Source organism: Protopterus annectens, chromosome 1.part0 (genome assembly GCF_019279795.1).
Source record: "Protopterus annectens isolate FY-2018-M chromosome 1.part0, PAN1.0, whole genome shotgun sequence".
NCBI lineage: Eukaryota > Metazoa > Chordata > Ceratodontiformes > Protopteridae > Protopterus > Protopterus annectens.
The window spans coordinates 592,619,406-592,634,573 of NC_056725.1; the positions used below are offsets into that span (position 1 = coordinate 592,619,406).

Genomic DNA, 15,168 nt, shown 5'->3' on the forward strand with positions numbered 1-15,168 from the left:
TACCTATAACTATACTAAAGCTTCTATCAATGAAGTTAATATTTCAAAAGCCAAGATTAATGTGATTCTTAATGATTTATTACTTGAGGGCTCCATTGATTTGGATACCTACAACTTTCTTACCACACAGAATCCAAGAGTTCCATCCGTATTTGGTATCCCTAAGGTCCATAAAAACCAGGACGATCCACCCTTAAGGTTAATTGTTGCCTCAGAAGGTTCTATTACCACTCCTTTAGCAAAATTCATTGATATTAAATTAAAAGATTTATCATATTGTGGAGTAAATACCTTAAAAGATTCATGGGATTTTTTAAGACAAGTCAAAAAACAAATGTTTTCCAACCAAATAATTTTTATTACTTTGGATATTGTTGATCTATTTGGATCTATACCCCATGATGTTGGATTATTGTGGCTGGAGGAAAGTATGATATACCACAGATGTATAACACCAGATATTTTTAAAACAGTTCTTATATTAATGGAAATAGTTTTAAAAAACAATTTCATGTTTTATCAGGGCGAATTTTTCAGACAAGAAAAAGGTGTGGCTATGGGGGCCAAGTGTTCCCCCACCTATGCAAATATTATTTTATCGTGGTGGGAAATTTTATTTATCAATGAATGTGAATTTGCTAACTGTTGGGTGTTTTACAAGCGCTTTTTGGATGACATTGTTATTTTTTGGACAGACACTATTGACAGATTCTTGGAATTTTTGCAATATATTAAAAGTACTACTAATTTTTTAGATTTTACATATACAATCAATATGGACGAATGTATTTATTTAGATGTTTTATTAATCAAAAGCAATGACCATTTTGTTTCCAAAGTTTACAGAAAACCTACCTTTTCAAATTCATACCTGCATTTTTCAAGTGGGCATCCCTTTAGTCAGAAAAGAAACATTCTTAAGGGACAACTCATTAGGACAAGCAGGATGACTTCTGATGAAAGAGATTTTTATTCTGATAGTCAATTTGTTATGAATATGTTTAAGGATAGGGGATACCCCAATTATTTAATAAATGAAATTTACAATTTGGTAATAGAGGGTAGAAAAGAGAGATTTGCCCCCATTTTGGGACAAGATGTTCCCCATATTAATACACCTTTAAGTGAAACCAACAATTTTTCCAAAGCATATATAATGGACTATACAGGAGATTCAGCATTATTAAAAAACATTATTACTAAAGAGTGGGACAAGTTTAGAAACTTTACTGACCTAGAACTTATAAGAAATCAGCCTTTGAACTTTATATACAGAAGAGATATGAATTTAAAAAACATCTTTGAATTTGGGGGCAGCATGGGGTGTGATAGTGAGTCACATAGAACAGGAACATTTAAGTGTGGATCATGTTCTCAATGTCAATTCATTTATACTGGGGTTAACATTTTTATTCCCAGTAGAAATAAAACTATAACATCTTCTAAATTTGCCAATTGTAACACCACAAGGGTAGTTTATCTTGCCACATGCCACTCCTGTTTTTCGTTTTATGTGGGAAAAACTGAAAGAAAACTCAAATCGAGAATATACGAACATTATTATGAAATAAAGAAAAACAAAATGAATAATGCACTGTTTAGGCATTCTCAGGTTTGTAAGGAATCAGTTTTCCTGTTTTTTGTATTAGAAATTGTTCCAAAAGAAATCAGGGGTGGCATGTGGGAAACAAAACTCGAATATAGAGAGTTATTTTGGCAAATAATCCTGGAAGCTACTAAGGAGCCAGGCTTAAATGAAATGCTTTCAATAACTTCAGTTCTCAAATTAAGAGCTGCTAAATTGTAATTTTTATTTTGTCCACTAGATGGTAGTATTATTGATTATAAATTCAAAGTATTTTATTGAACCTTTTGCATATATACTTTTCACAAATCATTTTTAAACTAACTAATTTTTAAATGTTTGTAATAAATAGTTTTTAAGATAAATCAAATTTGTTTACATTCATCTACAAACATACCTTCATATATTATACTGAATCATTCACAAGACCTATAAATATATATTTTTTCATTCAGGTCATGTTTTACAGATTGGGTTAAATAATTTGATTGGTAATTAACTAATAACAGAATTCAATGATTCAATTTATGCATGGTATAAAAGATGAGTGGTTCTTGTGAAGCATGTAATTGATTTTGTGTTTGTTATCTGATGAAGATATTCGAAAACGCATTTTGTTGGTCACAAGCGTTATTAAATCAACTTTTTAAGCCTCAGAAGTTTTCCTTGGATTATTTTTGGACATTGTTCATGTTCTAGGGTCTCATACTCTGATTTGGTCCCCAGAGTGAACCTTGTTTGGTTTTGTGTTCAGGAAGTTCACCCTACATCTCTTATTGTGGTGACAGGCACCAGATCACAGGGTGCCACAACAAGTAGTTACAGCTTTGGAATGACAATGCACTCAACAGGTCAACCACTATCAGAATCACAAAAAAGTATATATATATATATATATATATATATATATATATATATATATATATATATATATATATATACACACACACACACACACACATATATATATATATATATATATATATATATATATATATATATACACACACACACACTCACACACACACACATACACCTTTAAAGGCTGCAGCATAAATCTTTTCTACTGCCTTAATTCCTTAATTTGTTTCTAAATTTCACCACTGGGCTGTGAGCAACATTAACATCTTAATTACAGGAAAAAGAAATACAAAGCAGAAACACCATCATACATACAAATTAGGGATTAATTAAAGAAACACTTACTAGTAGCTGTTGAGGGCTGAACCCTGCAGCCTTCAGTGTCTCACAGAGATCACTCATACAACTTTCTCCACAAAGGAATTTCCAGAAAATAAAGTTTCCTAAAAAAGGAAATACACCAATGAGACAGTAATTTGATGACAGAATATTATTAATCAATGCACACTTTTCAATAAAGAAAGGAATATATTTCTGAGACAAAGTAAGCCACAAAGATCTGCAAAACAGACAAATTATTTCACAATACAACTTGAAACATCAGTGTAATTATGTGTTACAAGTGTAATATTCTAATATTTTTTCAAGAGGAAAATCAACATAAAATATTTTAGTTGTTTCTCCCAAAAGAGCCTTCAGTTGTACTATTAAGTTTTTTTAACATTATGAAAAGAAAAGTTACATGCTTAACTGCAGCTGTTTTTCTTTTGTAAAACATTCTGTTTGTATTAATGCTTCAGCTAGCCTACTAAGAGGGCTTAACTATTACTGTCTGTAGTGCCTGCCTGCAGTCTCTCTTTTGGTATAACACATCAGCCAGTAAAGCTCATACTGCTCCTTTTGTATCTCACTTGTGTTCCTTAGCAGAGATACCACAAAGCGAGACAAATGCACACTGAAACAATGGGGTCCAGAAAGAACACTAAACACAAAAAAAAGGAACCATGCTGCAAATACTGCACAAAACAAAAATGTGGTAATTATATACAAGCAGGTACTTTAGAAGTTACCCTGGACTATGAAAGGAACATCAAAAATGTAATCAAGGAAAGAATCCACCAGGTATACACAGTATCTTCCTGTTAAGTATAGAGATGAACTCTGTTTACTAACCTAAGTAGATCTGGTATTAGAACTACTGATAAATTGAGCAGGATAATTTTACCAAGTAAACAATGACATTTTTTCTATATCCCCAATGAATTGCAAAAAATAAATAAATAAAATCACATCACATGAAATGTGTAGCCTGGATTTACAGTTTGTGATCATGATTTGGGTTTCTGCTACAATCCAAATATTTCTTCCATCTTCATCTAGTTAATGAATTTTTAAATAAAATGACTACAGTAATGGGGGTGGTGGCAGCAACAGAATGGCAAACATCCAGAATTTAGAAGTCAGGTAATGGAATTAACAAAAGCCTGGCTCATCCATAAAAAGTGTAAAATCTCTCAAACCTAAGAAAGGGAATAGAAATCCTAGAACCTAGCAAAGCTGCAAAAATGACAAGTTGATGTTCAAAATGCACGACTGCAGTAACTAGGTTCCACGTACAAAATAAAACAGAAACGTCATTCTTGCCCATCGACTGAAAATACTGCAAGACAAAGATGCTATGATATTTTACTTGACCAGCAGAGGTTTTACAAACCTGCATGCACAAGCTTTTGGACTACATGAGCCTCCATCAAGAGCTAAGTCAATAATGGTGGATATAGTTCTTTAATATCCATCTTGGTAAAGCAAGGAAGAAGAGAATGCATAATTCATACTGACTATGAACCTGTGATAAACAGACTCATGTGACGTACACTAAAAACCTTTACTAGGACCAAAAAAAAGTAAAAGCCTCTACTTGGACCCAGGCAACCCGAGTTTGATTAACAGCTCAGGAACTTGACAGAGCAATGAAAGGAGGGTGGGACAGTGAAGAATGAGCAATGCCATACTCCCTTGTTGGAGCAGAAATGCAAATATACATCGGGCGGCGGTCGACTCACTAAGCAACTGCCTGGTGGCAACCTTCAAAATGAGTGAACTGGGGTGTGTGCACTTGCAAGGAAAAGAAACTGTGCATCTTTGTAATGATGCCAGTAGCTTGTTTGCTTAACTGGGAGTGCTGTTAGGTCCATTACATACTTCCTCATAACTGGGATGTCAGCATGGACAGAAAACACCTTTACTGCTGCCTGTATGATCCATCCAACAGTGACAATCATCTACAGCCAAGGTTTACACTGCCAGGTGCCTAGCCCTGCTGCAGTAATTCTTTACACCACACACCTGCATGCACAGCCACACCTGTGGCCAATTTACAATGCCCAAACCACATACTAAAAGGAGGACAAACAGACCCCATACAGAAGGCGCCCCAGCAGAGAATCGAACCAGGGAACCTCCTGTTGTGAGGCAACAATGGTATCTGCTGTGCCACTTTATGATGCCCCCTCCAAAATGGCTCTCACCTTTGTACATCTGGTGAATAACTCTCCCAGTTTGAGGGAAGGAATGAGCTCATGTCCAGTAACAGGAGGTCTGATGGATGGCAAGCAGAGGGGCAAAATCCACCTATAAAATAGCATTAAAATATTAGTGTGAGCAACAGAATCATTATGAAGAGCTCAGAGTTCAGATGCTTAGAGTTATAGTAAAGATCCCTGGAAGAGAGAAAGGAAGAAGTGTGTACATGTGTGGGTGTTGATAAATTTGGAAAACACAGTCCATGACCTAGGATAAGAAAGAAAAAGTCTGAAACAAATGGCCACTTAAAAAAATCAACTACAAGAACAGTTAAGCTTCCAGTAATTTAAAGGAAAAAATAAATCAAATGTATTGACAGTGATTAAAATAAATGAAATATTGAAGGAATATATCAACTGAAATAACAAAAGGCTGGAAAAATAGAAGATTTAACTAGCTAATCAAATGGACTGATAAAACTGCAAAAGTCAGAAGCTGAAATAAAGAAAAGGTTGGCTGAAAATTAGACTTCTCAAGATGAGCTGTTTCATAAAATGGTAGTTAGAAGACGGAGCATGCAGAGAAAACCTGACAAGTTCTGCTGTACCAGAGAAACTGGAAGGAACAGTGTCTTAATTTTATGAAACAAGTAAGCAACTGGACTGGTATTCTACAGCGGGATCTGTTAAATGGAAAGACATGCAGAATGTATGCTTCAAACCTAGCCATGACCTGTGTTAGTAAATATGCAATAATTCCAGCAGAAAGAGTTGATCCTGACAAATCTGTAGTAGAAGGGAAAATTCTTAAAAATTGGAGACAACACAGAGCTTGCAGAAAATAATTATTCACTGTACACCAGGCAGAAGAGAAGCAAATTTATCTCTGTAATCAGGGAATGTCAAGAGGCAGGTAAGAGATTCAAGCTGCTGTATTCAGTTTTCTTCAGAATATTTTCCCCTGGAAAAGGTAACATATTTTTGATACAGAAAAGGATAAGGAGAAAATACACAAGTTTACCCAACAAAACATGAGCCATCAAACAGAAGGGGACTCTGATTCACATTCTTCGGACGATAATGCCCATCGAGAGACTTTGCCAGTGAAATATTTTCCATTGTCCCAAAGGAAATGCTTGAGACAGAGAAAAAAGCACTGGATTTGACTAGAAGAATCAGGGATATCTTGGACTTGACCCAGAGTCTGGAGTTGGGAGATGGAGATGAACAAGACGACAACCAGAAACACTGAAATCTGTGAATAAATGGGAAACTATAAAGCATCAATCACATTTGTGAAATGTGGCATTCAAAAAAAAAAACAGGAATTTCGTTGACTTTGTTAAACTTGTGGGTGGACTGTAAAGCATGTACTACTTTATGTCATTAATGTTTAGAAGAATACTAAAAGTGCAAAAGTAACTAAGTAAAACAAGTTTTATTCTTATTAATATTTGCAAGAAACATTTCATGATATAAACTGCATGCTACGTATAGTGCCGCAATTTTATTATTTTAAACGTGGGGGAGTCTATTCAGTGACCGTTGCATGTGATATTAAAGTAAACAAGTACTGTTTTAGTTGTAAAAATATAGACTTTAAAATATAAAAAGAAAAGAAAGGATGGACAAAAGCAAGTTTAATGTTACTGGGATCTTCGGCTTCTGGGGTAGAAGAGGAGTGTAAAAGTTCCCTGATTATATTATAAGTAGAATTAAGATATTTCTCTTATTTTGACAAGAGTGACTGTCTACATTAATGCCTTTGGTTTAAATTTAAGTGTTTTTGTAAGTAAGAAGGCTTGAAAACTAAGAAAAAATTATGAAAGTCATGAAAAATGGTAAACTTCTTACATCTGCAATGACATTAACTTGTTTTTTTCTATTAGCAAATGATGAGTGGGGGTCATGAAGTCTGCTGCTTAAGCAGATGTACATTCTTTTCTGGATGAAACTTTAAAAGATTAATTGCTGATAATTTTACATGCAGGTGAGCTGTTTGCAGGTGCAAGCAATTAATCTTGAGAGCTCTGTGCACTCTGCTGTGGGAAATACAAAATTTAAAGGTATGATGGCAAGCAAGTTTGTAAAAAAACAAAGTTTGAAATTATGGGAAATGAATAATAGACAGCAGTCTCTCAGGCAGCTACAGTACTTTAATGAATTTAATAGAACAGTGTATTATTTAGTTTTTTTAAAGACAGTGCACCTTTTCTTACAGTTAGAAGTTAATGTTTTCTGGAAGGATACAAGCTGTTTTTCACATCTAGGAGGACAGTAGAGATAAGAAAAGAGCAGACATCAATTAGTTTGAGTGAGAACATGAGCTGCAGCATGCCCTTTACCTTGGGTAACCATATTTTTACTTCAAGTATTGCTTGTGGATATATCTGTCAATCTGGGAAAACTGTTCTTATCTGGAGGGTTAAGCATAATTTTTTTGAACATGTACATAGTTTTTTGTGACTGTTCTAAGTTAATAGTGGATGGGAGGTGTTTTGAGAATGTCTTCAGTTTTTTGAGGGTTTTCTTTAAACAAAAAGTCTTCAAAAATGTGACCAGTTCAAACAGAGAAGAAACAGCAACGGCATAAAAGATGAGCAATAAGCCTGCAAAACAGTGTGTGCATCTAACCAAATGTTCATAATACACATTAAAAAAAAAATGATGTATAATAGGAGGAAACAGCAGCTTTTTATCATAATAGCTACATATACATATTATCTTGGCATGTAAATGGTCTTACAGGAATACACAAAAAGGAAACGTGCACATGACTTACACATTATTCCCCAAGGTACAAGGACTGGGCAAGACAAGACAGACATTATATTTCACAGGAGCTTGTACATTTTATTAAGAACTTTGACACACATTCAATAACGATTTCAGATCATTTACCAATAAAAACCAAGATAAAAATGTAAGGTAATAAAGTAAAAATGAGACACTGTCTCTTCCCCACCAACCTGTTAAAAGAAAGGAATTTAAGTAATGGTAGTAGAAATTATTTGAGAGTTATTAGGGAAGCTAGAAATATCTTCAAAAACTACAGCTAGTGAGTGGGATAAAAATGAAAATGGAGTTTAAGAATAGGGTAGAAATAAAAGAGAAAGAGATATGGTTAAGAAGTAATAGAAATTACTTACAGGAGCTGACAAAGATTAAAGTAATGCAGAATAAGGGCAATCTCACAGAGCAGACATAGGCATAAATGCAGAGTACTAAAGAGAAAATAAGGGAGTGTCTGGATAGTATGAATGACTTTAGAAAGTTTGATGTTACACAACTACTTTTTGATAACTCCACAGTGTAAAACCTTTTAGCACACCAACTTAGGCAACAGAAAGTAGAAAGGGTTTTTGCCGAACTTAGGGAGCAAATAACAAGAAAAATAACCAGAAATCCTGCAAAGGTATTAGATATATTTCAGAATTTGTATGACAACTTGCATACAGGAGAGAAATATGGAAATAAAGAAAGAGCACAATGGATGACTTAATTATACCAAGGCTAGAGTTACCTAAGGCTGAAAAACTAACAGTTAAAAGTAGGAGTTGAAATATAAATGGTGATGTATAATCAATCTTCAGGAGAGTCACTATGAACAGATGGTGTTCCTGTGGAAATTTTGAGGGAAAAAAATAATAAATACATGGAAGATTTTATTTAACAGTACTTTAAAAGGAGGTGAAGCACCAACATCTTGAAAGACAGCAATGGTGGCTATATCACCAAACAACACTAACGATCCATCAAACCTAAATTCATTCAGGTCCATTTAATTTTTAAACCATGATTATAAAGTGTTTATGTCAATGCTAGCTAAAAGAATGGCATTGGTGCTGCCAAAACTGACAGATACTGATCATGTAGTTTTGTGTAGGGGAGGCACATATTTGCCAACATTACAAAAACAATGATGATCTAGAGGAAAGCAGAATGTAAGAAAATAACACTGTTGTTAGTGGGTCTTGATGGAGAGAAACCTTTCGACAGAGTAAGCTGGGATTTTATAAGTACGGCAATGGAAGCATTTGCATTCCCTGACACAATAATAGGGTTAAATACCAGGCTACATTATATGAAGGATTGATGACAAGAATTAAAGTGAAAGGATTCCTCAATGATAAGTTATGTTTAAACAGAGGAACTAGGCAGGGGTGTTTTCCCTCCTTTGTTATTTTATTTATATTTAAAGCCACTGGCAATGAAAATAAGTGATTCAGGCATGCAACAATATAATTGGTATGGCAATCAAGAAAAGTTGGCTTTTTTTTTGCAGATGATATTACTTTTTACCTAATAAATTCCTAAAATTACATCTTATGTTGTGGAACCTTTTGAAATAGTTTCAAGTTTTTTTTCAGGATATAAAGGTTAAACAAAATCTATAGCAGGAAAGTATGTACCAAGATGTGAATTGGTTTACCAATACCCAAATTTATGGGGATATGACACGATTAATTATTTAGGAGTATGGATTAAAAGGCCTCTGTTACAGCAGCTAAGAATATGTGGAAGAAACTAAACAAAATATAATACAAAAATTGAAAAAATTTAAGTTGTTGCCTATGGATGCAGGCAGTGAGATGCATGTGTGAAAATGTTTTTAAGACCATTAATTTTATGTACATGTCAAGCATACTTTTTCAACCAACAGAGAAGTTGTGGGCAATAATTAATAAAGAGTTGAAGGAATTCATCTAAAAAGGGAAGAGGGCAATAATTAAGTGGGACAAGTTGATCCTTCCAATAGAACAATATGATTTAGGATTACTTGATTTAAAGGGATATTTTAGAGCTACACAGTTAAGGCTTACATACATAACACAAGCAGAAAGTTATAATTCAAAATGGAAAGGCATGATGATGAAGTGGGGGGGGGTCAAGAAATAAACACAGAGTGGGATTTTGGATGCAGATCCTGAAGGAGAATATTGACAACCATACAGAATATTATGTTCCTAACATAACAGAAAGTATTCAATGACCAAAGCTACTACGAAAATGAAGAAAGGAGAATTTGCCAATAGGAATGACTGAAAGTAGGAGTACAGAAAATGGGAAAGCAGGGGCTTGAGTTTACTGGAGAAAACTAGCAAAGGAACCAAGGCATTGGGAGCAAATAACTAGACAGGGAAAGGTAACAGAATGGGATGAGGCCAACAAGAGATATGACCTGCAGGCTAGAGACTGCCTTCCCTACCATCAACGGATATCTGAGTATAAGTAAAGAGAGAGAGAGATACTGAAATGAAAGACCTGTTCTGGTAGAATTTTTAGTTGAGTCTAGAATAGAAGCTGCTGTTAAAAAATGATAATTATTAGGGCATATACATGATAACTATAAGGCTTTATCAGTGGCGGTTAGTAAAGATTGGTAAGAGAGACTGGGAAAGCAATTTACAAAAAAACAATGGGAGGACATATGTATGGCTCCCAAGTATGGAAAAACATCCATTAGCTTTAGGATCTTTGCTTGAAAACGTCTGCGTATGTATTTTTATATCCCAAGCAGACCACAAACAATTATTCCTCAGGTAGAGATCAACTGTTGCAGATATGATGGAGAAGAAAGTGGTAACAAGGAGGATCTGTTTTTGGAGTGTAATGAGTTGGCAGATTTTAAAACTTTCCTACAAAGTACTTCTTTGAAATACTGGGTGAGTAAATGGCTGTAACTAAGAAAATTATTCCTTTGAACTGCGGCACACGATCTGAATTGCCTAGACATAGTAAGACCTTATTAAGTTTATTTCTGTTGTTTTCTTTTCTATAAAAGCATGTTTGCTTATGTCTTAGGTGATAATTTAATAAAGGTGTTTTTTTTAATGTTTTCTAAAATAAGCTTGAACATTTTGCAATTCACTAAAATCTTTTTGTTGAGGCGTCCAAGATTAAGGTTGCAACATTTTCAAATGCCCAAAGTGGGACATTTTTGGTACAACCGTCAGACTTTGTAGAGCAAAACATACCCATGGCCAGTACAAAGGACAGAACTTCACTTTTTTGCTCAAATAAAAGCTTATTCTTGTAGCATTTTAGTTGCTTGTGTTTTTTTATAACATTTAGGCGTTTCAGATTCAGAATAACTGTTTTATGCATCTATTACATAAAATATATGAAATATTTTAGTCCTAAAATCTCAAGACATTTGCCATTTTTTCAATTTTTTTGCAGGACACAACTGCCCAAAGAGGGACTTGTCCATCGCAAAGTGGGACAGGTGGTAACCCTATCCAAGATGGCTGCATACTGATTACAGATTGATTTGAGCTCTCCCAGTGGGAAAACAGAAAAGTACAGTTTTGTACCTACCATAAATGTAGATGTTCGAGTGCTAATACAGCTGCAGTAATCACAGATGGGTTCTCTGCCGTCAGGCGGGTCCTCGATCGGCCGAATTCCAAAGTCTTGGTCCGGCGTCGGTTGTCGTCACTCTCTTCCCTGATGTCAGTGCGACAGGGGGTATATAAGACACAGCCGACGCCATATTCTTCAGTCTTTTCTTGCCCAAGATGTCAGGTGCCCCCAGAAGGAAGGCAATACATATATATATTCAAGCAATGCAATGTAATAAAAAAATAGTAGTTGCAAGCAAATACATCATAGAAGGATAACCCCAAATTAGGTTGCAAGAGGAGGGGTTAGCCACTAGTCCTTTACCAAGAGGGGAAGGAGGGAGGGAAACCTGTACTGCAGCTGTATTAGCACTCGAACATCTACATTTATGGTAGGTACAAAACTGTACTATGTTCATCGTGCATACAGCTGCAGTAATCACATATGGGTAGAATCCCAAAGCTACGCTCAGGGTGGTAGGCACTAGGTGGAACTGGGATGAGCCAGAATGCCCTGCAACACAGCAGTGGCAAAGCCTGCTCTAGTTTTGGAATATAAAGGCAGGTGGTAGTGTTTTGTGAAGGTATGCACAGAACTCCAAGTGGCTGCCTCCAAAATATCTTTGGTAGGAACTCCTCTGAGGAAGGCTGTAGAGGTAGCTGTGGCCCTGGTGGAGTGTGATCTGATGCCTGTAGGGACAGATTTTCCATGATAGGAGTAACAAAACCGTATGCAGTGGCCCATCCATTTTGAAATTGTCTGTTTGGTAACTGGCTTTCCTTGAGCTCCTACAGCATAGGACACAAAAAGTTGTTCTGCTTTTCTGAAAGGCTTTGTTCTGTCCAAATAGTAACGTAGCTGTCTATGGATGTCTAAGGAGTGTAGCAGCCTTTCCCCTTTGTTTTGAGGATTAGGGTAAAAGGTAGGTAAGTGTATGGCTTGATTTAAAGCTACCCTGGATACTACTTTAGGCATAAATGATGGATTGGTTCGAAGGGAAACCCTGTCCTGATGGAAGATGAGAAAGGGCTGCACAGCCATGAGGGCTTGTAGTTCCGAAACCCTACGAGCTGAGGTTATGGCCAGAAGGAAAGCTGTTTTCCAGGACAAATATTGCAAATCTGTTGAGGCAGCTGGTTCAAAAGGAGGCAATGTTAATTTTTCTAAAATGTAATTAAGATCCCAGGCTGGCACAGGTTGCTTCCTTGGTGGTCTTATATTTTTTGCCCCTCTGAGAAACTGTCTTAAGAATGGGTGAGAGAATAAGGGTGGATCCGTGTTGAATTCTGCAGAAATGGCTGAGGCGTGGATTTTTATGGAGGAAAATGAAAGTCCACTGTTCAGCAACTCAGCTAGATACTGTAGTACCTGAGGCAAATTCAGTTTTCTAGGGTCCTGGCCTTTTTTCTCATTCCAAGAACAAAACCGTTTCCATTTTGCGGAGTAAGCCTTTCTAGTAGATGGCCTTCTGGCCTCCAAAATGATGTCCTGCCAGGGGCCAGGGAGGAGTATGTGTTAGGCTCCTCAGGAGTGGATACCAGTGTTGCCTCGGCCAGTCTGGAGCAATCAATATCATCTTCGGTCTGTCTGTTCTTGCTTTCAAGAGCACCTTGGGCAGAAGAGGCAGAGGTGGAAAAGCGTAAAGTGTCCATGCTGTCCAACTGAATGAAAGGGCGTCCACTCTCCAGGCCTTTGGATGAAAGGTCCTTGAACAAAACTTTTCCAATTGATGATTCCTGTGGGAGGCGAAAAGATCTATGTCTGGCCTCCCCCACGCTTGGATTATTTTTGTAAACACTTGAGGATGCAACTTCAATTCGTGTGGATCTGTCATATTTCTGCTTAGATTGTCTGCCAGCGTGTTTTCCAAACCTGGCAAGTACTGTACTTGAAGTTCGATTTGCCATTCCAGAGCCAAGTTCCAAAATGTCATGGCTAGTCTGCACAGGGGGTATGAATGTGTTCCTACTTGTTTGTTTATGTACCACATTACTGTGGTGTTGTCTGTTCTTATCAATAATTGTCCTGGATGCAGGAGGTCCTTGAAAGCTGTAATTGCATTTATCACTGCTAGCATTTCTTTTTGATTGATGTGAAGGTGCTTTTCTTTTTGGGACCATTTGCCCTGAATGCACCTGTCTGTCATGTGCGCCCCCCAGGCATAATCTGAGGCGTCTGTTGTGATGACTTGATTTGCTTGAGGCTTGCAGAATGGGAGACCTGTGTTAGTTTGACATGCTTGGGCCCACCATAGGAATTCCTTTTGCAAACATGGAATTATTGGTATTGTTGTTTCTAAACTGTGGCTGTGTTGAGACCATAGGTTTTTTAGGTACCATTGAAGTTTCCTCATATGCAACTTTGCACATGGGATTAAAAGAATGCAAGATGCCATGAAGCCCAGAGCCTGCAGGATTTTCCTTGCAGTAAGCCTGGTACAATTTGCTAGCATTTTGAAATACTGAGTTAGTTGCCCCAATTTTTCTGGCGTAAGATAGGCCATCTGGGTGTTTGTGTCCAAGTTGGCACCCAGGAAAATTATTTTCTGAGATGGTGTTAGTCTGGATTTCTCTTTGTTGATTGTGTATCCCAGAGAGTTCAGTAACCGTGTTGCATAAGCCAGATGATCCAGAAGTATGTGCTTGCTGTCCGCTTGGATCAGGCAGTCGTCCAAATAAGGGTAAATTTGTATCCCTTGAAGTCTGCAGTAGGCAATTACTGATGCCAGGCATTTCGTGAATACTCTGGGTGCAGTAGATAAGCCAAAGGGCAATGCAGAGAATTGATAGTGGATTGAACCTGCAAGAAATCTGAGGTATCTTCTGCAACTTTGTCTGATTGGGACATGCAGGTATGCCTCCTTGAGGTCCAATGTTACCAGCCAAAACTCCTTGCCCAGCATGGGAAGAAGCTGCTGTAATGTGAGCATCTTGAATTTTGAGTGCAGTAAGAATGTGTTTAGGATGGATAAGTCCATAATGGGTCTCCAGTCGGTTCCTTTCCTTGGTACCAGAAATAGCCTGTAATAAAACCTTGGCCTTGTTCGTGAGTAGGTACCTCTTGAATAGCTTTCATGTCTATGAGCTTTGAAATTTGTAGTTGTGCCTCTGCCCTTTGATTGTGTGGCAGGTTTGGCATGCCTCTCATTTTTGGTAGAGTGTGAAAATGAAATCTGTAGCCTCTGTCTATAACATCCAGGATCCATTTGTCTGTTGTGACAATATGCCAATTTCTTGTAAATAATGTCAGCTTTCCTCCCAAAGGTGCTGCCAGCTGAGACTTGCTTGGCGTGGAAAGGAGGAAGTCATTGGGTTTGTTTCCTATATTGTTGTGCACTGTCTTCGCCACCTCTTGGTGCTGGAGTTTGCCATTGCCTGCCTCTATATGATCCTTGTGATTGTCCTCTGCCCCTTGAGCGCCTGTAGCTACCTCTTTGGGGCTTGTCTGTGGCTGGAAAGGACCAGTTTTTAGAAGGCCAATTTCTGCTAAAACGTGGTGGCTGAACCTGCAGAAAAGCTTTGACAGATTGCATAGATTTGGCTTTTTCGTCCATTTTCCGTAGTATCTCCTCAGCATTAGTACCAAATAGCACATCCTTTTGTAAAGGAGCATCTAATAGTTTAGCTTTCACATGATCAGGCAAGATTTGTTCCCTAAGCCATGCATGTCTACGAATAACTGATCCTGTAACAGCAGCTCTACTTGAGGCCTCTAGGGCATCATAGCCATATTGTAAGGTGTGTTTACCCACTTGTTCTGCACTATGCATCATATCCTGCAACTCCTTCAAATCTGGTTGTTCAGGTTGAGACATTTTATTTCTTAATTGTGATAACAGAAACTGCTGATATTTAA

The 15,168-nt window shown here is 37.0% G+C and overlaps 1 protein-coding gene across 1 annotated transcript in view; it reads right to left on the bottom strand.

Moving 5' to 3' along the window:
• The window catches only part of RAB3GAP2 (RAB3 GTPase activating non-catalytic protein subunit 2), a 2,949,955-nt gene that overhangs the window by 942,525 nt on the left and 1,992,262 nt on the right, over positions 1-15,168 (bottom strand). The window contains exon 21 of the mRNA XM_044061656.1: positions 2,792-2,889. Coding sequence (XP_043917591.1) covers positions 2,792-2,889 — 98 coding nt within the window. The remainder of the gene's footprint in view (positions 1-2,791; positions 2,890-15,168) is intronic.